The 24,611-nt window shown below is 45.3% G+C and overlaps 2 protein-coding genes across 3 annotated transcripts in view; one reads left to right on the top strand and one right to left on the bottom strand.

The window, feature by feature from the left end:
• ITIH5 (inter-alpha-trypsin inhibitor heavy chain 5) overlaps nt 1–20,940 on the top strand; it is a 44,824-nt gene extending 23,884 nt beyond the window's left edge. For both annotated transcript variants that reach the window (XM_040062772.2, XM_040062773.1), the window contains exons 8-14: nt 7,541–7,712; nt 10,374–10,683; nt 13,389–13,942; nt 14,312–14,362; nt 15,406–15,522; nt 16,852–17,229; nt 18,260–20,940. In XM_040062772.2, the coding sequence (XP_039918706.1) occupies nt 7,541–7,712; nt 10,374–10,683; nt 13,389–13,942; nt 14,312–14,362; nt 15,406–15,522; nt 16,852–17,229; nt 18,260–18,561 (1,884 nt within the window). In that variant the 3' untranslated portion in view covers nt 18,562–20,940. The remainder of the gene's footprint in view (nt 1–7,540; nt 7,713–10,373; nt 10,684–13,388; nt 13,943–14,311; nt 14,363–15,405; nt 15,523–16,851; nt 17,230–18,259) is intronic.
• Nucleotides 20,941–23,110: 2,170 nt separating this feature from the next.
• Nucleotides 23,111–24,611, bottom strand: part of LOC120752112 (store-operated calcium entry regulator STIMATE-like) — a 31,419-nt gene continuing 29,918 nt past the window's right edge. Inside the window, exon 8 of the mRNA XM_040062775.2 lies at nt 23,111–23,796. Within this exon, the coding sequence (XP_039918709.1) occupies nt 23,683–23,796 (114 nt within the window). The 3' untranslated portion in view covers nt 23,111–23,682. The remainder of the gene's footprint in view (nt 23,797–24,611) is intronic.

The following is a 24,611-nucleotide window of genomic DNA, read 5'->3' as shown; positions in this document are numbered from 1 at the left end:
TGGAATGTTCTGAGTAGGGGCTAGAAAGTTTCAAACCTGGCCGGTTTCTGGGTGCTGAGACACCCACTCTGTGAGAGCGGCTACAGGGTGAAGGATGGGGGTAATCTGTATGAAGAGCATGATGAGCTGTGTCTCAGCTCAGTTCCTCTCTGTAACACAGCAGCTGGTGATTGCTGAAATTGAGATGTGCTGTGGACAGCTTTTGGGCATGTCAGCTCTTCCCAGCACTGTTGGGGCTGATCTGTGCAACAGAAAATGACAGTACCCAATTATTGGAAGAGTTTTCACGCCCTGAGATGAACTCCATCTTCTGAGGATGGACAGACGGAGAGATGTCAAGCTCTGCATTGAGGGCATGGGGAAATTCTCCCTTGGTGCTGACCTTTTTGCTGCTATCTCCATGGAAATTTTTCGTCATTCTGACAGGGTGGAGTTTTGACTGTCTGATGGGCACATTATGGGATCTGATTCCACTTAAAATGAGCTAAGCACAAGAGAAGAATGTGGCCTTCAGACACTGCTGTGTCAGTCTGGCTGTGTGCCCAAGCAGCCCCATTGTTTCCAGTGGGGTTATTTCAGTATAGCCCTGGGGGGCAGTCCTTAAGCTTTTCCCTTTGCCTTATTTACTGTACAGAGTTGTTTACTGCTCCAGCTGCAACCCATTCTGCCCTGGGATAAGGGCTTCAAGCAACTGTGCTTGGTGCTGACCAGAGTTCACCTCCTTAAATCTTTGCACTGGCATTTATTCACATCCTCAGTGCTGCAGTGGGATTGCAAAGACTGAGCATCCACTCTGCCCTCTGGACCCATGGAACTCCAGTTCCTGAGAAATCAGATCAACTTTTGATCATCAGAACAGTTATTCATGTATTTATCCTCACCATGCTGCTGGGTGCTAGGCAAGTGAGTTACCCCAGTCCTTGAAGACAATTTTATCCTCTACTAAGCAAAAATGCAGTGCTTAAGTGTCCTGGATGGATGTGGATCTAAGTGTTTTACACAATGTTAAGTGGAAAAAAACTTTTTGAGAAAAGGCAATAGGAACAAACATTTGTTCTAAAGGATGGTTGTTTTTCAGCCTGAGAAACTACAAAACAACATTTTTAAAGGCTCTACAGGGAGTCAGCAATGTTCAAGTGACCAGCAAAGGATCTGGGATGTTCAGGAGGGGGGGACTGGACCATGGACTGGAGACAGACCTTTATTGTCCAGAAGTCTATATTCAAACTCCCTCCCATCACAGGCCTGTGTCAGCATTGAACAAAATGCTTGTTGTCCAGAATTGTGAAGGAGTTTTCCCCGGTTACGCTGTTCTTGTCTGCCAGGAAGAAAGCACAAAGATTAATTGACAGGGAGAGGGGCAGTTGCAGTTCGTCAGCTGCAGGACATTCCCCGTGGAGGCAAAATGGGCCAATTGTCCTCTCTGAGAGTGGGATGCAGGAGGTAAAACAATCCAAAGATACACTTCTGGTTTTGGTACAGCAGTCCCTGTTGCTCGCAGGTGACATGTGACCAGCATGATGTGGGCAGAAAGGACACTGGGACACAGAGGAAAGTAAAACTCACGTGATGTGGCTTCAAACCTAAGCAGGAACAGCACTGCCCAAACCTTTGCTCTCTCTGTGCTTTGGCTGCTCCCTGTTATGTGGCAATGGTGCTCTCACTACCTTCCCCTTGGCTCTGGACCCAAACCAAACCTATGGCAGCACCTTGTCTGACCATGTTGGCACTATTTCAGGTGTGACTTTGATGCCAGCCTTTCCTCAAGTCACTGTACTAATTAATCCTTCTGACAGACCATGGGGACTTTGATGAGCTTTGGCTGCTGCTGTTTGAAAAACCCAGCTCTGGACCTTTTTATCAGCTGCCTCTGCATGTTTGCAAAGGGAAAGAGAAGAACCAAAGCACAAGGGATATTGAAGGGGAGGAAGGAGTCCCTTTGGTTTTTCTCCCTATATTTCCTTTCAATCTTTTGCCAAACAATACATTCACTTGTACTTTTCTCCTTTTGGCTGTAGGAGATCTCATTTCTGAGTCCTTCCCTGCACTGTTGCACTCTCAGAAACATTACTGGGCAGAGCTATGTCTTCCTAATTGTCTCTGAGCTTGCATCTTGTGCCTTAGCTCCTTCCTTGTCAAATTTGGTTTCTCACAAGGGATCTGGAAAGAGAAAAGGGGCTGAAATTTTGTCTTCTAGCTGGGGAATCTTTTAGCACATGGATGCACATGGCCCTGGGTCTGCTGTCTGCAGGCTGTTCTTGTGCATCTCCTCGTCTCAGTGTGTCCTGTTTTCCAAAGGCTGTGGTTGGGAATGCTTTCCTCTCTGCTAGCAGTGTTCTTTAGACTGGCTGATCTCGAGCCCAAGCAGTTCCCTGGTGCTGGCTGAGCTGGAAGAGGCTGTGCCACGGCTGGTGAAGTCCTGCTGCCCAGCTGTTGCGAGGGTGGCCGGATGGAACGCTTAGAAGTGCTCCTAAGGCGATGGAAAGTGTGAATACGTGGGCTTGGGATATGCATTTTAATGAGGTGTTTGAATTCTCCCCTTGCTGCCCAGCAGGGCCAATGTCTGGCAGTGCCACAGCTCCTAACAGCCACATATTGTGTCCCTGTGAGCTGCACAGCTCTCAGGGTAGCCAGGCCTCACCCTCGCCCCACTCTCCAAACAAGCAAGGGACTGTGAAAGAAATGTCACCAGGACTCAGATTCCTCCTAAAAGGTGCCCAGATGGTCTGACATCATCCCAGATGTCTCTGAGGCAGATCTTTGGCCCCAAAAAAGGCTGAAGCTTTTCCCATAAGAGTGTGTATCTTCCCATGCTTTGCTCCACCAGTGTTAAAGCAAGATGAGGTCTGTCAGAGCTAACTCCAAGGGCTGGGTACAAGGGTGAGAAATCACAGCCAAACTCCAGTGTAGCTGGGGGAGTTCTGCTCTTCCTGCTGCTGCTGGGGCTGGTACAGCTCTGCATCACCCTGGCTGTGAAGCAGCAAGCAAGAGCCAGACAGGCAGCAGCTGTGTCACATGTCCAGGTGTCAGTGTGGAGGTGACAGGGAAGGTCAGAGTGGTGGCCGGGAGCTGGCTTGTCTCTGGCTTGTAGGCTTGAGCAGATACTGCACATCAGTCATTTGTGTGAGCTCCCCTTTCCCCTTTCCCTCTTTCCCCTTTCTCCTTTCCCCTTCCCCTCATTCATGATGCACAGACATAAACTGTGGTCATTCCATGGCAGTCATGGTCACGCCACCTGTCCCCAGCTGTACACCAGGGCTGTCCTGCTCCAGGTCTGGGGGTGATATTTTGTAGCCCTGGCTGTTTCCGTCCCAAGGTTCCAGCTATGTTGGCAGCTCATTCACTGGCACAATTCCTCATCTCAAATGCAGTGGTAATTCAGTCTCCATCTCTCAGCTCAGTTTGATCTGTGTTAACTTGAGGGAAATGGAGGAATCTTCCCCCACCAAGTTATCCTCTTAAATCCTCATTTAAAACTCGACTCTGACATGTACAAACCATCCCCAAATGGTAAAAAAGGATTTTTATTCAGCTCTTCTGTATTGTTATTTCCTGCCATCCTCTGCTTTAATCCTTGCTCCAAATGCATCTACCCAGGCAAACAAGCTGGGAAAAGTATTTCACCTTGCAGCACCTGGCACAGAGGCACTGGGCCCCTAAAGTCTTTTTCCTCAGTGTGAGTGGGTCCAGCTTATCTCCAGAATGAACCAGTGTCATGTGCACAGCCAGGGAGGAACAACCTGGCCCTCAGCAGGGTAGAAATGGTTAATTTTCTGCCTCTTTGGCAGGAATTTCAGCAGAATGACTCACTGGGGCCAGGTGGGAGTGGAAGTGCAAGAGCCCCATTGGCAGCAGAGCAGTTTGGGAATCCCATGGCAGCCACAGCCCTTGGCTCCTTGGATCCAGGAGAAGTTCCAGCTGTGGTCTTACAAGGACAGAAGCAGAAACCTGCTGCTGTGTCCCAGCTGAAGCTGCAGCCACAAGAGCTTTGCAAAGCCTTGCCTGGGGTCTGGGGGAGATGGGAGGAGAGTGCTGGGCACCAACTGTCCTTGGTCATGGCTGAGTCCTTCGGGATTTCAAGCAGTGCACTTTTATCAAGATATTCTTCTTATTAAAAGCTGGTTTTGCCTACCAGCTCCTGAATCCTATCCAGCACTCTGAGGGAAGTCACATCTGTCTCATAAGCCATCAGTGGATGAGGAATGCTGGTAGGTAACAAAGTGTGTTGTTCCCACCCCATGAGGACTGCAGTCTTTGGCACACACCTGGGAGTCCTTATGAGCTGGGAAGAGAGAAGGAAATAGGAAGAGACAGGGGATTCAGAGCGCTCTGGGAGAGCTGGAGAGATAGTTCAGCTCCTTTTGGTTCCAGCAAGATTCAGAATGCTCAGGATGGGGCAGGATTAGTTCTTGAGGTGAGTCCCACCTCCTCTGCTTGAAGACAATGCCTGGAGACAGGCACTTCCTGACAGTGACTCAGCCCATCCTAAAACCTGTCCAAAACAGATGGGATGGATTATTCCCCGGAGGTGGCTTCCCCTGCCTCGAGCAGGATTAGATGTGATGCCCAGCTTTCTGATGACTGCATGAGGAAAGCTGAATCCCACCCTTTATTTTTACTGTGGATGTAGTAAAAGCTGCAGGAGAATGAACCACATGGCCTCCGTCTCTCTGTTTGCTTTGGAGCAGAACCATGTGCACACACGCACACTTGTACATGTGTTTGTGTGCATGTTACATGAATTCAAAGGGTTTTAATTTAAGTTGCAGAGAAAAGCATGGGATACAGATGCCAGAATCCAGCCTGTCAGTGCATACCCATTAAAATGTGGCAGAAGTTTTTCCTGGGAAAAATTGACTCAAACTCCATGGAGGGACAGAAATGAGACAAAAAGCAAAGAGGAAATGAAAGAAGAGGGGAGAGAGATGGTCCCAGCCCCACTTTTGGCCCCTGTATGAGGGTGTGGGGAAGTGCTGGGTTTCCTGGGAACGTCTGTTTCAGCTCGCTCCTGATCCTCTCTGCAATTCTAGCTTGGATACTGTGTACACCAAGCTACTTCTGCTCTTTTCCTTTCCTTTTCTTTTGGCTGAACACAGGCAAGAATGTCAAAAGGAATTTGTGAGCACAAGGAAAGTGAGATGCAGCCTTTCTGCAAGTAGGCCAAAGCAAGATTATTTCTCCTTTTGCCTTGTTCTCAGAAAACAGCAGAGCTTACTTGGGCCCAATAAATCCCTCTGAGAAAAGCGCAGTTTTGCAGAATTGGAAAAAAAAAAAAATGAAAAGAGGGGTTTTGTAATGGGAGAGGTCAAGCAATGTTAATTATAATCAGAGCTGCAATATAGATAATGAGATTTGGGGAGTTTTTCTTTGAATCATTGCCTCTAGGAACCTCTGTTTCTCTCCTTTGTGGGAGTAGAGGGGATCGTGTACGTAGGGATCTGTTGTGGTCCTGCCGCTCCTCGCTTTAACACCCTGCCCAAATTCCCTTCAGCACAGCTTGGCATGAAGGCCTGCTCACACACGGGATGGAAGGTTCTCTATTTTCACTTTCTGCTTACTTTCATCCATTTTTTGAGGATAAATACTCAGGCCAGCCTTATAATGGAATAAATCCAGGAGTCCTTTTCTCCGCTGTGTGGTTGCTGCCTGTGCATTTGTGGGATGGTTTTGCTGACTGAACTGTGGGCTGGGAACCCCCAGTTTTGGGAACCTCTCACTTTCTGATCTTGCCATAATTACAAAAGTAGCCTGGTTTTCCTCTCTGTAAAATGGGATGCTGACAGAGGGTGTCTCTGAAGGGTGATGTCATGCATTATCTGAAGCATTTTTACAGTTCAAAGGATGTTGTAAAAGAGGAGATGAGAGAGAGTAAAACCTTCTCTTCTTTTTCAAACAGCTGATTATTTAGCCCAATTTTGCCAGTTTCTGGGAACTGTTAGACTGAAGACAGTCTCCATGTTTGGGGCAGGAATTCACCTTTGTGAAGGTTTGTTTGGTGCACAGTCACAGTGGGGTTCTCTCCTCTTTGAAAGAATCTCTTCCACCAGCATTTCCTTTAACATCATTGTCTGTGAAACGGTGGTGGGACGTGGAGGAATGTTCCAGCTAAGCAAATGGAGGGATTAATCCTGAGATCCCTGCAGAGGAAAATGATTTGTTCAGAGGACAGAAACAGGCAGGGAGAGTTTCCAGACCTGGCTCCAGAATGTTTGAAGCTATGGGAAATATTCCTCTTAATTTCAGGTGGACTGGGAGCCAAGGAACCAGCTGTGAGGATTAGATTTGTTTGCAATTGCATCATTGCATCATCATCTGCCATGCGGAATCCAGAGGGATATTGATGACACAGCTTGATCAGTCCTTTGAGCCCTTTCCCAAACTGTCTTTACACAGCAACATCAGGCTAGGCTTATGTGGTTTCCAGCACTGCTGATTACTTCTACATTTTTTCTGGACAAGCCCCTCACATATTTTCCTGACAGGCATGAGAGGAACCTCTAGATGCTGGTGAGCCCACCATATTATTTCCTGCATAGCTTTCCCTGGAATTTGGGAGGCTTAATGGTGGCCAAAAAGGGGCTGAGCTGATTCCTCTGCTTCAATATTACCCCATGCGTTTTGCATTCAAATATAGGGTATGTTTGCATGGACAGAGGCTGCTTTTGGGTGACTTCTCAGAGTCTCACCCTGCTAAAGTCTGTCTCCACGTGACACAGCTTCATGGCTGCTAAATCCAAGCTGGTCTCATTGAGGGGATCTGGACACCTTTGCAGTCTTCCTCTTGCCTTTCCCTCAGTGGTCTGGCTTTCCCAGCACCTAGAATCCTTTACCTCCTTTAAGAAGTCATCTTGAGACCAGCTTTCCTCACTGTTGCCTGTGTTTAAATAGGATGATGAACAGTTGGCATATTGGTGAAAAATAATATTCCTGGGACAAAATGGACTGGCAGGTAGAATCTGCAATGACTAGTCAGGACTTCTTTTTATATCTAGTTAATTGAATATATCAACATAAACATTTATTAATTACTGAAACTATTCATTAGAGTGTATATGTAGCAAATAGAATCCTAATTATGAACAGAGAATGTGCATCCTTTGACATGTTTAGAGTTTTTTAACTTATAAGTGGCCTATTTTAAATATATGCCACTTGCAGCTTAATGCCAGTCTAGAGAGCATTAGACAAACTCTAAAAATTTGTTATTAGTCATTATTATTCACTGTCTCTTAATTCAGAACATGGTTCTCCCAGTCACTGGGAGCTTTTATCCTAATTGTGATGCCTGATTTTTAAGCTTAGTTAGGTCTAGATGTGCCTCACAAGACCTTTTAGGCAAGAGTTGTTTTTCATCTCATATTTGCCCAGCTCCTGGCACCACTGAGATCAGACCTTGAGATAGAGAAGGACATCCCAATTTTCTTAATCAGCCGAACTGCCAGTGTAGAAATATCTAAAAGACCAGTAAACATCTTAAAACTAAATTCTTGCCCACTGAAACACTGACAGCTGTGTCTGCTGCTCTCTTTTCTCTTTCTAGACCAAAGAAGCTCTCTTCACAATACTCCAGGACCTAAGGCCTGAAGACCACTTCAATATCATTGGCTTTTCCAACCGAATAAAGGTGTGGCAGCAGGACCGGCTGGTGCCAGTGACCCCAAATAACATCAGGGATGCCAAAAAGTACATCCATAACATGTCACCTACTGGAGGTATGATCAGGGATACAGGTGGGATTAATTTTGTTACCAACTAACTACAACAGAACAGAGAGTGGTGAACGTGGTGCTGGAGAACACAGAAAAAAAAGACATTGGGATTAGGGTCTTGGGACAAAGGTCCCTTCACCTCCACTCAGGGTTATGTGTTCTTTATTAACATACATGATGGGAAGGTTTCCTCAGACTGTGCCCATTGCAGGGGGTTAGGACAAAATGGCCTTTAAATGTTCCTTCCAACCAAAATGAGTCTGTGATTCTATTCTTATTAAACCTATTTTGTTTCCATTCTCTTGTTTATCTGGTGACACCCTCGGAATGGGAAAGCTTCCAAGGTTGTTTCTTGAGGACACAGATGAAAACATACCCCGGCAAAGGGCACACAGTGCCAGTATTGTGTAGTTTCTGAAAAGCTCTGTGAAAGCAGGCTCATGATTTTGTCTGGGCTGGAAATGCCAGGTATGGAGCACAAGCTGTGGGATGTGGGACTGCCTGCTGCAGGAGTTAGTTTCTCACCTAGTACTGTCTTCTTGTACAGTACTAGTACAGTACTTCTAGTACTTCAAGGAGCAGACAAAGTGATGTTGAAGAATTTCTCTGCCCTTTTTGCTTGTGCCTTGTTGCCTGGAGGGAACTGAGCACAGAAAACCCCACGGCAGTGGCAGAGTGCAGGCAGGAGTTTTAATTTGATTCATAGACCTCCTGTGAGGCTATGGACAGCAGTGTGAAAAAATCTCCAGCTACAGTGAGGTTTGTAATCAAACATATTCCAGCAGCTGTGCCTAGAGAGCTGCAAAATGACCTATTCAAATCCTTCCCCATGGAAGTAGTCACAGCTGGTTAAAGGTCAGGGAGGGCCTTCCCATGGCTGCCCCTGAGCAGTGACCACTCCTAGCAGAGGAAACCCTCTGATGGAAAAACACAGCAAACAGGATGGTTGGCTCTGCTCTTTGTGTAGTGAGAGGAATTGCTTAGGAAGTGGTTAAGGGACCTGCCCAGTTAAACAATTATCAAAAGTGGGACTAAACTCAGAGAACAAAGCTTTTTACTCCTGAAGTGCCAAGAGAGCTGTGCAGGAACCAGCTGGGTTTGCCCATGAACCTGCCAGAGAACAAAAGTAAGAGGAAATGATTGACTGTGGCTCAACAGGAAGGTGCAGTGATTCTCCACCACAGGTACTCCAGTTTTGGCTAACCCTGTGTTTTCCCTATAAAGGTGCTATTCCTTGAGTACCTTCCAGTGAACATGAACACACACAAAGAACGTGGTGTGGTTACACCCCTGTGCTGTACTTACACACCAAAGAAATGGGAGAAAAATCCTGCTGCTAAATACTTGAGCATGCGGCAAAAGGCAGTTTTTAGTGCTTGGTAGTTCTATGATACAACTGAGTGTAAAATTACACAGTTATGTGACATGGTTTCTTTCTGATTTTGGGGAAAAAGTTCTTTCTGAAATTTTGGATCTGCCTGGAGATTGAGAGAGTTAGGATATCTGGGCACAGGTTTTTTGGTTAAGACCTGTTTTGCAGATAACAGAGTCAGGATTTTGAGGACTTTTCAGAAGTCTTTGCTGCTTTCCTTTTCCTTGTCTTGCTGCAGTCACTGGAGTTGTGCACACTGAGTTTCTAGGCTCAGGGCTGACTTTCTATCACATCCTGTTGATAACCTTCCTAGATCTCCCTTTCCAGACCTAGAAGAGTCAGCTGTGTATGGCTCTTAACTCATTTCACCTGCTTTGTTTTCTAGGATATGTTTTTAACCCCGACGTGCTGATTTTGCAAAGGTCCCACAGCCAATCCCTCTGTGCTTTGACTAGAAATACATGGAGAAAGGGAATACTTTTACTATTTTCCTGTTGTGTTTTTTTTTTTGTTTTTTTTTTTTAAACACACAGTGGGCTTGGATCCTTTTCATGCCTATTCTAATGTACATCTGTTCCCTCATTTACTTTGTTTTCTCCCTCCCACCCCACTTCAGGCAGTTCTATTCTTCACTAGCCAGTTGTTTTGTGCAAACACACTCCCCAGCTAACCAAGCTCTTCCCTTTAAACTTTGCATCCCCTGGGGTGTGAAGAACAAACCCATCCACTTGTTTTCCCATTTGAAGGCTTTTTTCCTGACTCCAAGTGTTGTGCCCTTCAGAAAAAAAAAGAGCAGAACTTTACCTAGCTCAAATATCATCTGGGAGAGTCCCACAATTAAGTCTAACAATTTTTGCTCGTACCTGCCAGACATAGTATGACTGTTTTCCAGGCTGATTGTTGTATATTGAGACATTCTACAGCAATTTCCCATTACACACTGAAGTTCATAATTCAATCCATAAGACCATAAACAGCTGTGCCAAACTGGTGATGAGTAACCGAGCTGAGCCAAATTAAAGTGTTTAAAAAAAGATTGGACGTGGCATTTGATGCCATGATCTAGTTGAGGTGTTAGGGCATGGGTTGGACTCGATGGTCTTGAAGGTTTCTTCCAGCCTACACCTTCTGTGATTCTGGGATTCTGTACAGGGCTAGAGCAACTTCATGTGGAGAAAAGGGACACCCTGATGTCCAGAGATGCTGTCACCTCACTAAAAGGAGCTCAGGGAAATTATTCATATCACTCCTAGAAGGAGAAATGATCTGTAATCATTCTGGTACTTTCCCAGGGACTAACATTAACGGGGCTCTGCAGACCGGGGCAAAGCTGCTGAATGATTACATTGCTCAGAATGACATTGACGCCAGGAGCGTGTCCCTGATCATCTTCCTCACGGATGGGAGGCCAACTGTAGGGGAAACACAGTCCTCCAAAATCCTCAGCAACACCAAGGATGCCATCCGGGATAAATTCTGCCTTTTCACCATCGGCATTGGCAACGACGTGGACCACAAGCTGCTGGAGAGGATGGCACTGGAGAACTGCGGCATGACGAGGCTTTTCCAGGAGGATGAGGATGCAGCCAGCCATCTCAAGGGGTTTGTTCTGTTTTTTCTATTCTTTGGATTCTCTGGGAGAGCATTTTGGGATGGAAAATCTTTTAGTGAGACATGGCAAGAAATTGGAGTTTCCCTGAGGCTTGGCTCTGATTGGGAGAGGCAGAGTATGATGATCAGGTACTCTGAATTTCCAGAAATTTCCTTTTCCTTAGCAAATCCCCTGAGATGTACTGGACCTTCCTAGCCTCTCAGAACAAAGCATTTTTTTCCCTATTTCAGATCATTGTTTTGGACATGTAAACCCATAGAACTGGGGGGCACATGTCCCAACTCTTCACAGGTAGATGGTGGGAGAAGAGAATGAATTTCATACATCAAATCAGCAATATAAAAAGCATGGAGGGGATCAGGAATGAAGATTCCAATTTGGAACAACAACAAAAAAGTCTTTATTTTTTGGAAATGGTAGCCTTTTCCCAAGTTTCAAAATATTTGATTTTAAAAAACACACTGAGACCATTCCTGGGATAACCATATAGCCATTTAATTTCCTCATTCTTTGTGACCCAAACTCCTCATAAGTTTCCTGAAATCCTCATCTTTCAGTAAGATTATGAGAACATAATCCCAGAGATTATGTTCCTCTTCTGTGATAAGGGAGGTGTAGTCTAAGGGGAGACTCTGGTAAAGAAAAGCAGAAAGATATGTGACCACAGCTCTGACCAAAATGTTTGGCAATGTGTCAGTGCTTCCAAATAAAAATCTTTGGCTTTCGCTCCCAAAATGTTAGTGTTTTAACCACAGAAACCAAAAGGAGACAGATATTGAGTACTGACCTCTCTCCTGGCTCGTGCCTAACTCCTCTGGAGCAATAAATCCAAGCACTTTCCACCAGGGCTTTGCCTTCTGTGGCAGTTACGCATGGACAAGAATTCCTTCTAAACTAAGTTCTGCAGATCCATCTGTCACTCCACCCACATCATTTCCTCCTCAGGACATGTATTTTGGATAGCAAGTGGCATTCCCTGGCAAATAGAGGATATTCTGATTGATTGGGCTGCGGGAGCCCAGTGCTGTAAGTACTTGTTCAAACGCCTCTCTCTGATGAGTCGCTCACTGTTTATCAAGCTCAGTCATGGCAAACCCATTTGGCACCTGGTGCCAGACTTATACAGAAAAGCACAATCACTGCTGGAGGCCAATTCAAACCTCAGTTGGAGGGAAAACCTAAATGGTGCCAGTGTAATTTTCTTTTTTTTTTTTTTTTAATGTTCAGCGGGTTGTATTTTTATACAGATACTTCCTTGAATTGTACTCTAAGACAGGTTGCGTGTCTCCATCATTTGTTATAGATCAGAAGTTAATTTACAGAGAGTTCTCAAGTTTAATTCGGTCATGTTTTTAAACCTGGAAAGGTCTCTGCACGAAAGACAATGAGAGCTCAGACAGACTTTAAAAGAAAGTCAACCAATTCAGGCTTTGGGTTCCCTTGGAGAGAGAATAAAGCAGAAAGTGTGACTTTAGCTTCCAGACAGTCTGTTTAACCAGATGTGTCAAATAAATGCAGCTTGAACTAAAAAAAAAGGCTGAAGCCAATTCTTTGTTTATTTATCAAATTAAACTCAAATATCTTGCCAAGAGATGAGCAGTTTGGCATTTAAATGGGAAATATGGTATTCTTGGAGAAGCTTGGGAGGAACCTTCAAAAGCACATTGCTGTAGGGAAAACACAGTATTGTAAACTTGGGCTTTGAGCCTTGTAAAAGTTTTCTGGGCTGTCCGGTGTGAGGTGTTCTCAAAAGTGCGGTTGGTCATGTTAACAAGGCATTAAAGGGTTGACCTCCCTGGTTCCATGAAAGCCATGCCTTGCTTCAACAGAAAATCAGCCATGAGGAAGTGAGTTCTCTTGTACCAGGGTGCCTGTATATAGCAGCTCCTGTGCACATAATTCTATATAGAATTCCTCCATTCCTTGGAATGTCCTCATTTATGGGGGGGCGTGGTGAGATCCCTTCTTGATTTTCTTTCTCTGCTGGCCCTCAGAAAACTGTATTCCTGCCTGTCCTACACTGACCAGCCCAATCTAGGGGTCTTTCAGAGATTCAGAAGCTTTGGTTTGGAATCTCTTCAGCTTTGGTGGACCTAACACTTTGGCCTTACAGTTTGTGGCTCTGGGATACCATGCATAACACCTCTAGAAACCTGTGGGTTATAGCATCTCATCTAAGTACATTTTTTAATAACAGGGGTGCTTTCTGTGAATCTTGAGATGTCAATAATTTACCTTAAAGTGATCTTTTAAGTGATCTCCTTGCAGAGATCTGAAACCATAGTGGAAGGGAGATGACTGTCAGGCCATGCTGAGATGGTTCTGAACATACTTAAGAAACTCTGTTTAGATGCCTAAGGAACGGTGAAGACTAAAATGAGGCAGAGAATAATTTTGGTTGACAGGGACCTCTGGAGATCCTGTATTTCAACCTCCTGCTCTGAGAAGAGCTAACTTCAAGTTTAGTTGAGGTTTCTCAGGTTCTGAAAAGCCCTAAGGGCAGGGACCTCCCCAACCCTCTTTTTCTGGACCAAGTTAGAGTGGATGTGGTAGTTAAATTTGGTTTCTGATAGCTCAAACTGCCCCTGAATTATTTAGGAGCCATTTCAGATAACCCAACTGTGTCTTTGTTGGTGTCCAAGTGCAAGAGTGTGTCCACACAGTGTTAATGGTGAAAAATGTGTCTTGCTTTAAGGTTCTATGATGAAATAGGGACACCTCTTCTCTCTGACATCCGTGTTGATTACCCTGAAGATGACGTGGAGCAGGTCACCCAGAACTTCTTCCCTAACTACTTCAACGGCTCTGAAATTATCATAGCAGGCAAACTCATCAACCGCACCTCGGATAAACTCCACGTGGAGGTGACTGCCAGCAATTCCAAGAAGTACATCCTCCTCAAAACAGACGTGGCTATTGACCTGCCGAGCAGAAATGACATCAGTGGTGTCCCTGGCCTGGAGGATGGCAAAGGTGGCAATAATTACATCGAGAGGGCGTGGAGTTACCTCACCATCAAGGAATTGCTCAACTCTAGGCTGAAGAGTGATGACAGTGAGGAAAAGGACAATTTGATGGAAAAAGCCAAGTCGATGGCCCTGGCTTACAATTTTGTTACCCCTTTCACGGTTCTAAAGATGAAAGAGGCTGGGCTCCACTCAGAGCCACCTCAGGAGGAGTTTATCAGCCCTTCTACTGATGGCATCGGGGAAAAGGTGCAGAGCCTGCAAGGGCACAAGGCCCCACCAGGTATGAGAGAAGAATAACTTTGTTCTGGTAAAAAATCTTCTTGCATGGGCTATGTCTCATGGCTGACTTTGGCACAGAGGTGATTTAGACAGTGAACTGAGTGATAAAGCTGAGATTTTCACACCAATTTTGCTAATTGTTGACTGGGTAACCTTTAGCAAACCTTTTAGGCCCCTCATTCACCCCCTTGAAGCACTTACTGCTCTGTAGAAACTACTGGAGAAAAATTGGTGTTCTACATAAAACTTAAAGTGGTTGCAGGAATATATCCCATAATCTCTCAAAATAATATCTGGGGAACATTATTATAACATGTCTCTTTCTTTTGCTCAGTAAGTAATTGTAACAGCCTTCCTTCCCCACTTCCAGGTATACGCAGAGGGCAAGATAAACAGAGAATTAAAATCTCCAAAACTTCAGGTCAGTGCCTGCTTTCACGCCTCTAATAATGCAAAAAAATAGTGGCTGATTTACAAAACCTCAGATGCATATCTCTGTAGTATAACCATCCAAGTGACCAGCCAAAATTCTGTTTGTCAGACCTACAGAGTAGGGAGGAAAATGAAAACAAAACCAAAATACTGAGTGGATCAGTAATGAGGAGTGTGAGCAAGGCAGATGATCTACAACACTTGATCATCATGTTTGGGACTTCTGCAGGTTAGGGGAGAACAGAAACACATTCTCTCTGTACTAGTAATAGCAATAAAACCTTTTATAAATAAGAATGCTGAAATATAAAAAAGTTGTTGAAGATGGAAAAAAGAGAAAATTCTATAGTGTTTTACAATTTCCTGTCAGTCCTGCACCTTTACTTAACTTTTCATACAATAAACACTGAAGATTAAGTCCAGATCAAGAATTCTGACTTTCTCTTAATAGGCTCAATTTTACCTTAGAAACTAGCATTTTTGGCTTGCCTTATTAATGGCAGCAGTCTGACAGTTGATGATGGGTCAAGGATTGTTGAAAAATTAAAACTCTGGGATCAACAGCTGCTGTTGACTGCTCCAATCTGACACTGAGGGCCAGGAGGGGTCAGTGTGAGGTGGACACATGCAGCAGCTCTTGATCAGAAAGTACATTTCTGTGTGCTGTGGGGGATGTAGCTTGCCAAGAAAGAATGGAGGAGTTCAAAACACCTACATGATAATTCCCATAAATCACTGAAATCATATTCCGGGAAGAAAATATCCTGATTTTCATCTGGACTGTTTTGGATTTTGAGTTGTCATTGAAAACCCAACCTCTTCTGTGAGAAAAACAAAACAATCTTTGTGAAAAACAAAGCAAAACTTGGCATTTCCTGGCAAACTCCATCTGACCCTCTAAAAAAAACAAACCAGGAGGACTTAGAAAAAACAGGGACAAACACACTTTAAACAGCAGTTTTGTTGCAATCTTGGATGCTGCAGTTTTTATGTGACCCTCTCACATTTATATCTTTTTCCACATCTTCTCAGCGGATGGGGACCCTCACTTCGTCATCGATTTTCCTTCCAGCAAGTTCTCTGTCTGCTTCAATATTGATGGAGAACCAGGGGACATTCTCAGGCTGGTCTCTGATCACAAGGAATCTGGTGAGCAGCCAAGTAAAGCAGTTTCTTGTGGAAGACAATCAAAGTGTAAGGCCAGCCCTGCAGCAGACCAAGCACCAAGGTGCTTGCCAATCACAAGAAAGTGATAGGAAATTAGAAAAAACTTTCTCTATGGTTCAGCTTCACCCAGTTACAAAATCATAACTTGCAAATACAAGGTTTGGACTCACCAAAATTGCTCTGCTGTGAGAATTTCCCTCTTTACTTACAGTACTGTTTGGTTTAGGACAGAGCAAATTACCCAAACAGGCTCACCAAGCACCATGGCTCTTTTAGAAAAGAAACCACCAAACTGGCTAGAGAGTCATGACAGTCTTGGGAAAACCCACATGATTCAGGATCTGCTTTACCCAAGCCAATCTGAGTCTCAGGGGCTCAAAGTGTGGTCTGATCTGATCTGGAATTCTAAGCAGGGCAGCTAATAAGCAGATTATGTCCTGCTCAGCACAGCAGTGGGAGAAAAGGGTGTCAAAACCAGAGACAATTCACAGGCTTGTTTTACAAAACCCCACAATAAAGTTGTAAAGATTCTGTTCTGTGTGGCATTGCTCTGGCCCCCATATTTCTGTGTTCATGTCTGCCTTAATAAGATAGAGCTCCAGGCAATGTTTCCCTTCAACTTCTTTCACAGACTGTGCTACTGCTTGAATGATTTTGTGTCTCAAACGCAGAATGAGGTTGAGGAAAACAGACTCTGTAGCACTAGAACCTTGAGTCTTTGAAGACAGAAATGAGAGATCCCATCAGGAATAATGGGATATGGAGACATTTCATCTCAATGTTAATGTCTTGGGATTAGCTTGGGTTAGTAACAAGCCTTCTCCTTAATTGTCACTCTTCAGTGGGTGTTCAGAGGCTTGTGGGAAGTGAGTCACTGTCTTATGGACAATAGGTCACAAAAATTATTAAAATGACTGGAAATCTTACTGTGGACATTTAGGCTTTAATTGACGCAGTGGGATCTGCACTTTAGAACACTGAAAAGTGGTTGGTTTTGTGGCACTGCATACATTGTGTTAGGATTAATGGGGTTGGGGGCACCTGCCTGCAGAGAAGGGCAGGATTTCTGAGCCTGGGTAAATTTATGTGCTCTGTATGAGGTCATAATTTTATAACAGACTGATTATACTCATTTGAGTACTGGTAAGTGAAATAATTGAGCATGAGGTGGTGAGCCTGCATGTCCTCAGTCACAAGGCTTCTGTCATTGAGACAATTGCCCTGTTCTGCTGGGGCCCTTCCAACCCAGACTGTTCTGTGATTCTGTGATCCTGGGTTCCAGCTTCCATTTACTGATTGTTTTCCTGCAAGGTGTAACCGTGAATGGGCAATTAATTGGAGCTCCTGCACCACCCAACGGCCACAAGAAGCATCGGACTTACTTCAGCACCATCACCATCCTCAGCAATAAGCCAGAGAGGTCTTACCTGGAGATCACACCCAGGAGGGTCATCCTGGATGATGGGGAAAGGCTTGTCCTGTCCTGTGGCCGGAGTGCTGTCGTGAGAAGCAGGAGCCTTGAGGTATCCATCTCTGCCTACTCCAACATCACCGTGACGATCCGGGACTCCATCAGCTTTGTCATCCTCATCCACCACTACAAGAAGCCGGCCCCTTACCAGAGGAATCACCTGGGGTTCTACATCTCCAACAGCAAAGGCCTCTCTTCTGACTCCCACGGGCTACTGGGTAGGTGGCAGGTTCTCAGGTTCAGAGCTGTAAATCAGACAAAAAGGATATTTCTGAACAGAGACAGGAGGGAAGGAAAAAGGCGGGTGGGGATTAAGTTCCCAGGTGGGACTTTTACATCCTCTTTCAAACAACTTCTCTCTTTCTAGCACCTCCAACTCCTCTCATGCCTTTTCCTGTAGGAGCTAACTCTCCCTATCCCAGCTGTGCCTGGCTTTCACATTTCCACTCTTTTAATGATTGTTCAATACCGTTACTATTAGAATACAAGTGTTCGATGCTCCCAGTACAGAGACAGAATCCAAATCTTCCATGAGAACTTTTTGTGGCTCCTTTCTTTCAAATGTGAAATGAAAGAAGAGCCACTCCCAACTTTTGAAGGAACTAGGCTTTAGGAAGGTTCAGCTAATGACCAGATGGTTGTGTTCTTTCAGCCAATGAGAAGTATTGAGGTTTTTGGTCATGAACAGGTGCAGAACTCCAAAACTTCTGCCATAGTTTCTGTGCCACTCAGATGCCCCAGGTGAAGCAGGAGATGATCCCTTAGGATTGGGGTTTTGGACTCAGGTCACTCTCATGGAAACCTCGAAATTCATAGTTAGGTTTGGCCTAGAAGAACTTTCTCTCAAGAAGACAAGGGAACAGAACTTGAATCTTCAGGCCTAGGCCTTTTTGCTTGCTGGTGGACATTGTGTGGATTATTAACCTCTAGTAGCCACATCCCACAGAAGGGAACTTACTACTGGTGGCTAAAAAACCTCTTTAGCTCTTTAGAGATCCATGGAAAAAAAGAAAAAAAAAAAAAAAAAGAAGGTTTTATTCTAACCTCTATGTTTGTAGGATTTAGAAACTAATCACAGGAACAAGATTCATCCTGCTCTTCCAGAGAAGCCCTTTATAGATTCTTAAGCTGAGAATACTCAAATGCATCCTACCAAAAAAAACCAAACTCCAACCACCAACTCACAAAAAATTTATAAACAGGCACAAATTATCCAGTCACGGACTCTTATTTCATCTTGCCTTGCAGGTCAGTTCCTGAACCACGAAGTTAAGCTTCTTCAGGAATCCCTAAACACAAGTCATCGGGAGGTCAGGCAGACCCAAACTGAGGTGTTGAAGGCAAACCCCACAAACACCCTGAAGGTGAAGGGGCGGCTCGTTCCCGTGGTGTGGAAGCAGAGGAGGATCTACAATGGCCAACAAGAAGTTGACTGCTGGTTTGCCAAAAACAACGCGGACAAACTGATCGATGGAAGCTATAAGGACTATTTGGCTTCTCATCCTTTCGACACAGGGAGGAGCAGATTTGGGACAATTAACAGCCTTTAAGATCGGTCACAGCAATGCACTGCAGCAGCATGTGTGACAGCAGGTCCCTCCTGAAGCCTTCACTGGGCAACTTATTAATATTTCTTTACTTTTCGGTGCCAAAGAAACCAGGGACTTTGTCCTTGGAAATCAGCTCTCTCCTTTATGCTAAATGAACGTTCCTCAAATTCCTGAAGAAAAAGAAGGCTGGGGGAAAGGACATGGTAGAAGGCATGATCGATGCTCTCACAGTGGGAAGGGAGGGAGAAATAAGCCAGTGAACAGTGCACAGGCTGCTGACCTTAAAATAAGCCCATGCAGGGATCTGTGAAATATCCCCTGGGGCTGGTGAGCCACCCCAGAAAGGCAGATCATACAGCACAGTGCCTGTTGAGGTGATAGGCTTTGCAAAGAAGTGACTTGGAGCTCCTGCTCAAACCTTGGTCCATGGGGAAAGGAGAGAAAGACAGAAAGAGAAGAAGTAGGTGAATATTCATCTGCAGCGACCCATTAGCATCAAACAAAATCAAAACCTTAAATCAACAGGCCACAGGAGAGTACTGCTTTCCTGGCTAGTGGGATGAGGTCTGGATCTGCCACTAAACATGATGTTCCCTGAATCACTACAAACCCTTAAAACAGTGGTGAAAACCTTGATGGGGTTTATTGCTGTCTTGTTGCACAGGCTGTGTGTTTAAAAAGCACCTCTGGTCCTCAGCAGCAGCAGGAATGGTGCAGACTCCCATTCCATGGAACAGTTAATTCAACACATTTCAATTTAAATAACATTGCATGGTTAGTGATTTCTTGAGTCTTGATTCCCTCAGCAAAAAAACAAAGTTCCACCATGAGCTTCCAACAGACCTGCCGTGATGTCCTAGAGCATCACACCCCTTCTGCTCAGCAAAGATTAAAATTTCCTAAGGAATGACAACCCAGAGCCCACGACAGCTTGTGAGCCTACAAAGCAGCCTCTTGAATTTTGACTAGACGTTTCTAGCTGCTTTTGTAATCAGGGAGGAAGTCTTTATTTATTCCAAATTGTCAAAAAATTTTCATCCCAGTTTCCCCTGGCTTCTTCTCCTTCCTTACACTGCAGGAATTTGTGCGCAGCAGGAATTTGGCAGCAGGAGGTTACAGAAGGGTCTGCCAGCCACCCCCACTGCAGGTGGTGCTCCAAACCCAAAACTGCAAGGCTGTGGTGTATTTTAAAGTGAGGCATCACTGAGCAATGCTATACATCAGCCACAGGGGAGTTTTAGCAGAGAACTTGTCCAAAGGGGACTTGACAACCACAAAGGCATTTATATGGCAAGGCCAAACTGAGCTCATTAATACTCTGCCTTTCCAGATTTGAAAAGGAGGGAGGCTGGGTGTGGAAGCATCTCCAGGAATTAAATTATATCCATGTGTTAGGAGAAAACAGTTGCCAGAGACCTACAGAAATAGGTTCAATCTTGACTGATTTTTTTTTTTTTCATATTTACCAATTAAATCATATTGTTGCTGTTGGAGCTCCAGCTGCTGGGGGTGGGGTGGTGATTTTCCGGTTGCTTGATCAGCTCGTTAGTGCTGCAAGCACCATGGCAGAAGAGCAGGTGGCAAGCATGGTTTCTTCACTCACACTGTGTGCTGCCTGAAACAGCCAAAAGCAACCAGCAAGGTTTAACTGCACTCCGAAAGATCCTTACAGAGAGCTCAGTGAGCACAAAACTCATGCCAAGGCTCGTACTTTGGAACAGAACATCAAGAAGAAACTACTGCTTTGGGCCCTGCTATCTTGAGAAATAGCTCTCCTGCGAGGGAGGGCTGAAGGCAAGACCTTCAGCTGAGTGTGGAATAATAACAGAGGTTTAAGGCTCTGCAGTTTGCTTGTGGGCCAGAAAGAGATGAGGAAGAACAGTTGTGAAGTTGACTTCTCTGCCCAAGAAGATCACCCACAGACCATGTTTTCCCTGGCAGAGAGAGAACAGGAAAGTGGCAGTGGATTTCTAGACACCCCGGGTTTGGCAGGTGTTTCCATACTGTCCTTTCTGAAACCTTCCCTCTCCTCCCACATTGTGCTGTCCATGTGCATTGCTAAGGGGAGTGATTGGCTTAGACTGCCCCCTAATCTCCTCTGTATGTAGATATGTATATAGTATATATAGACACACACCTACTGCTAATAATTTGGGTGCATCATTGCTCCTCGTTCTTCTCCAGCCAAGGAAACACATTTCTTTCAGGACCTGAAGATAACAATGATCAAGCCCAACTTCTCAGCAATATGAAGCACCTGGAGCAATATACTCAAGGTCTCCTTAAGGCTCCAGTTATCCATTTCACAATAAATATTTTACAGTGAACGCTGCAGTGAAGCTTTCATTTGGCAAAGATAAAACAAGCTTTGAAGATAAAGTTGTGTGTGTTTTATGCTGCTGGACAGGCTCATGTTACCAGATGACTGAAAGAACCACTCAGGAGTTAACAATAAGTTTGGAACCAAAGTATTTTCAGTGGAAAATTAAAGGTCACTGATGTTCTTTAGTCTCTATGCACTTGGTAGGAGGCAAGAGCAGACCCTAGGGTTCTACTCCCACATTGAAATGAGAGTTTAACCACAGACTTTAAATACAGTGGAATAGGACATGGGAAAACAGTTTGTGCTCCTGCTTCCCCAAGAGCAAAGGCAGGTCATGGACTGTAAATCTCATTTTTCAGCTCTGAAGTAGGCATCACCCTTCCCTCTCTCATGATGGGGAATATGTTCAGGCTTGATCCTCACAGCCCTTCACGCTGTCCCAGAGAGCTCCCAGACCTCTGTGCAGTTATTGCAGTGAAGATGCATTTGTTCTCATCTCCAAGAGTGTCACAGAGCACTTGGATTCACAGGGTTGTGTCTAGTGATTGCACATTGCTCAGACAGCTCAGGAATGAGGCTGAGCAAGCACTCTGGAGTGCAATGGAAACAATTGCACAGCACCATTTCAGAGATGGAAAGGGAACAGAGCTGCTGGAACAGCACTGCCTACACAAGGATTGAGAGGGAGAACCTTCCCCCACATCTTACTAGTCCTGCTATTGCTGACTGTGAACCTTCTGACAGCCTCAGCTAAGGGCTAAAATGAAGGTCACGTCACTCACAGTCCAGTTTAGGATCAGGACATTGCTTTGGCCAAATTTGCACTCTTCCCTACTGCAGGATTGCACTGTGCAGCCCCACAGCAAGAACAAAACTCCAAAATACCAGTATTCCTCTAAACAGGGAGCAGGTTTCTAACAGGGAAGCTGTTTTAATCTATTTCCAGTCAAAACCTTGCACAGCACAGGACCTACACCAGCCCTTACCAGTACAGAACTCCCCAGCCAAGCAGAAGTCATGTTGTGAAACCAACTGCACTGAGCAATATAAATAATCTATTCAGAGTGCTGTGTGCCATGTGTGCCAAAAGCCTTTTGATGTGCCAGAAGAAGTAGGATTCTGACCCTTCATTAAGGAAGAAAAACAAAAAAGGACTTAATTTCCAGAAAAAGAATTTAAAGCTGCACAGCTGCAAGCGTAGCCAAGCGTGTCCAGTTCACTGAGGGGCATCCGAGACTTTGATTTGCATCTAAGGCTTCAAACCACTTTGAAGTCAGGAGAAAAACAATAAACCAACTGCCCCCCAAAAGCCCCCACCAAATATCTTCACATGCTCCAAGCTCAGCCTGTACATCTAAATCCATCCAAGTTAGAAAATCCAAATCCTTTATTTTTTTTACTACTCAATAAGGGCTGTTTTCTTGGGAAAAATACAAGGGGACAAGGGAAAAATAAAAGATCATTCCAGTCCATCACTTAAGGGGAGTTGTCTTGCAAGAAGCAAAGCCCAGCTATGGCTCCACTAGGGACACCAGCCCAGTGGATCCTGGATCCTTGATCCAAGGACTATCCCCCATGTGGACTCTGAATGGGTCTCTCCACAGCTGTGTCTCTGCACCCAGCCTGGGAGTGGGGTGGTGCAGCTGCTCTGTGCTCACTCTCTCCCCAAGACAGCTGCAAAGTGTTTTGCATTTTTGTGTTTATAGTCAAATACGGTTTGGTAAGAGAAAAGCAAACAGGGCAAAGCCCTGCACTTCACACGTGGTGCAGAAAGTGCCAGTCCTGGGCTGACCCAGTCTTTTCCAGCAGCAGTCCTGCTTACCAGGTCCTTCCTTACCCCCATAACAGGGCTAGCTAATGGGGCTTCCAGATTCAGTTTGAATCAGACCCTGCAGACACTCCAGTTGTTTATTTTAAATGAAGCAGAACACGAGTTGTCAGCTTCCAGTAAACACTCCCTTGTAAGGTGGTGACTGGGATCCATCTCTGAGCCTGTTCTGGAGCCCAGCACAGGCTGATGCTGCAGCAGCAGGGCTTTGCACTGAAGCAGCCCTTACACCTCAACCATAGAAACCAAGCTCTGTGGCTCAAGCTCTTCATCTCTAGGTTTAGCAGGACAGCCCTGCTGCAGAAACACAATCTTCCCCGGCCAGGAAAGATTTCAACAGCTCCTCTTCCCTCTTTCATAGCATTAGGGTTGTGCAGAACATTAAGCACGTGAAGGCATTTAATCTATGAAGCAATCCTAGGTCAAATATTTATTGGATTCCTTATAAAACAGTAAAAAATAATCAGATCCACTGGGACAATCTTCCCAATTCAAGACATTTAAATACATATTACAAACCAATTCTTTTGAGCATTGTGCATATAAAAGTTCAGGTAGTACAGAATAGAGCTTTTTTTTTTTTCCTTAAAAAAACCCCCAGACAATCTTTTCATTTCGGCCTCTAGCCCTGACCAAAAAAAAAAAAAACCACCAAAAAAACCCCCAAAAATAAAACACCAAAAAACCTCCCAGTCACACCCAGCTGTCCAGCCAGGGAAAATATATCCCTGTATCCACAACCTCAATGTGTCTGCATGTGGGGCAGACAGGCAAAGCAGATACTGCTCAAGCCTGTACAGGATGCACAGATACATCCACAAGACAGCTGCAGGATAGGTGTAAGATGGGGCAGGCAAAAGGATCTCTGTAGATCCACAAGGGTCACTCAGTATTCCCCACCCCTCCCTTTCCTGGCCAGCTCAAGGATCACAGTGCTGCTCCTTCCTCCACCTCCCCTGCCCCGCTGTTGTCAGATGACCACTTGATAGCTGGGCTGCTTCATCTTCTGGCTGGTCCCCCGGAGTCCTGAAACGTCCTGGTCGCTTTCAGACTGATCAAAATCCATGTCTGGGGAGAGCAATACCTAGAAAGGAGAACAGACAGATGCTGATGGTGTCAAAGATCTCAGATCTCAGCACTGCTTGCTCGAGCCAAGCATTCCTAGAGGGGTCTGCTGCCAGATCCAATCCTCTCTGGCAGATGGGTAAGGCCTCAAGGTCAGCTAGAGCACCTCTCCAACAACAGCCAAATGGATTTGGGCACAGGCACCATGACCTTGTGGTGTCCCAGCCCCCCTTCCTTGGGAGCAGAATGAGCAGCTGAAGGCTCTGCTCCCCATGGGACAGGACTCACATACGGATGTTCAGGCCCGGATGAAGCCTCAGTGGAGATGTACAAAAACGAGGCCACATATTTTGTGGACAGCTGTACCACATGTAGAGCTTTTCCCAGGCCCCCAGCTGCTTATCACCTCCACAGCTCAGCCAGAAGGGCAAGCAGAGCTACAGGCTCAGCTTCAGCCATGGCCAGCCAGCTCAGGAGTGGTGTCCTAGCCTGGCAGCACCTCATTTCTGCCTGGCACAGCAGCTCCTAGCTCAGTCCAGATTGTGGGAGCCAAGGCAGAGCAGTGACACCTCTCACTGATGTCTGAGGTAAAAAAATCACTTTTTTTTTGCTGCAGGACCCAAAAGCTGCCCTTTGTCCCCAGGAACCCCTGTACCCTCAGTAGTTAACTCCACACCTGAGGCTACCATGGGCTGCTGTAAACCGGCTGCCATCAGCCTGGTGCATTTGCAAGATGCAGATGGAGCCAGTGTGGGCATTGTCCAGCCACATCTTCTGGAAGAAGAGAAAGGCTGGATTTTATCCAGGAGATGGCTGCACTGACTGTAGGAGAGC

This window comes from Hirundo rustica, chromosome 4 (genome assembly GCF_015227805.2).
Source record: "Hirundo rustica isolate bHirRus1 chromosome 4, bHirRus1.pri.v3, whole genome shotgun sequence".
In the NCBI taxonomy this organism is placed as follows: Eukaryota; Metazoa; Chordata; class Aves; order Passeriformes; family Hirundinidae; genus Hirundo; species Hirundo rustica.
Note: the sequence above shows the minus strand (reverse complement) of the source record. Positions and strands in the feature narration are given on the sequence as shown.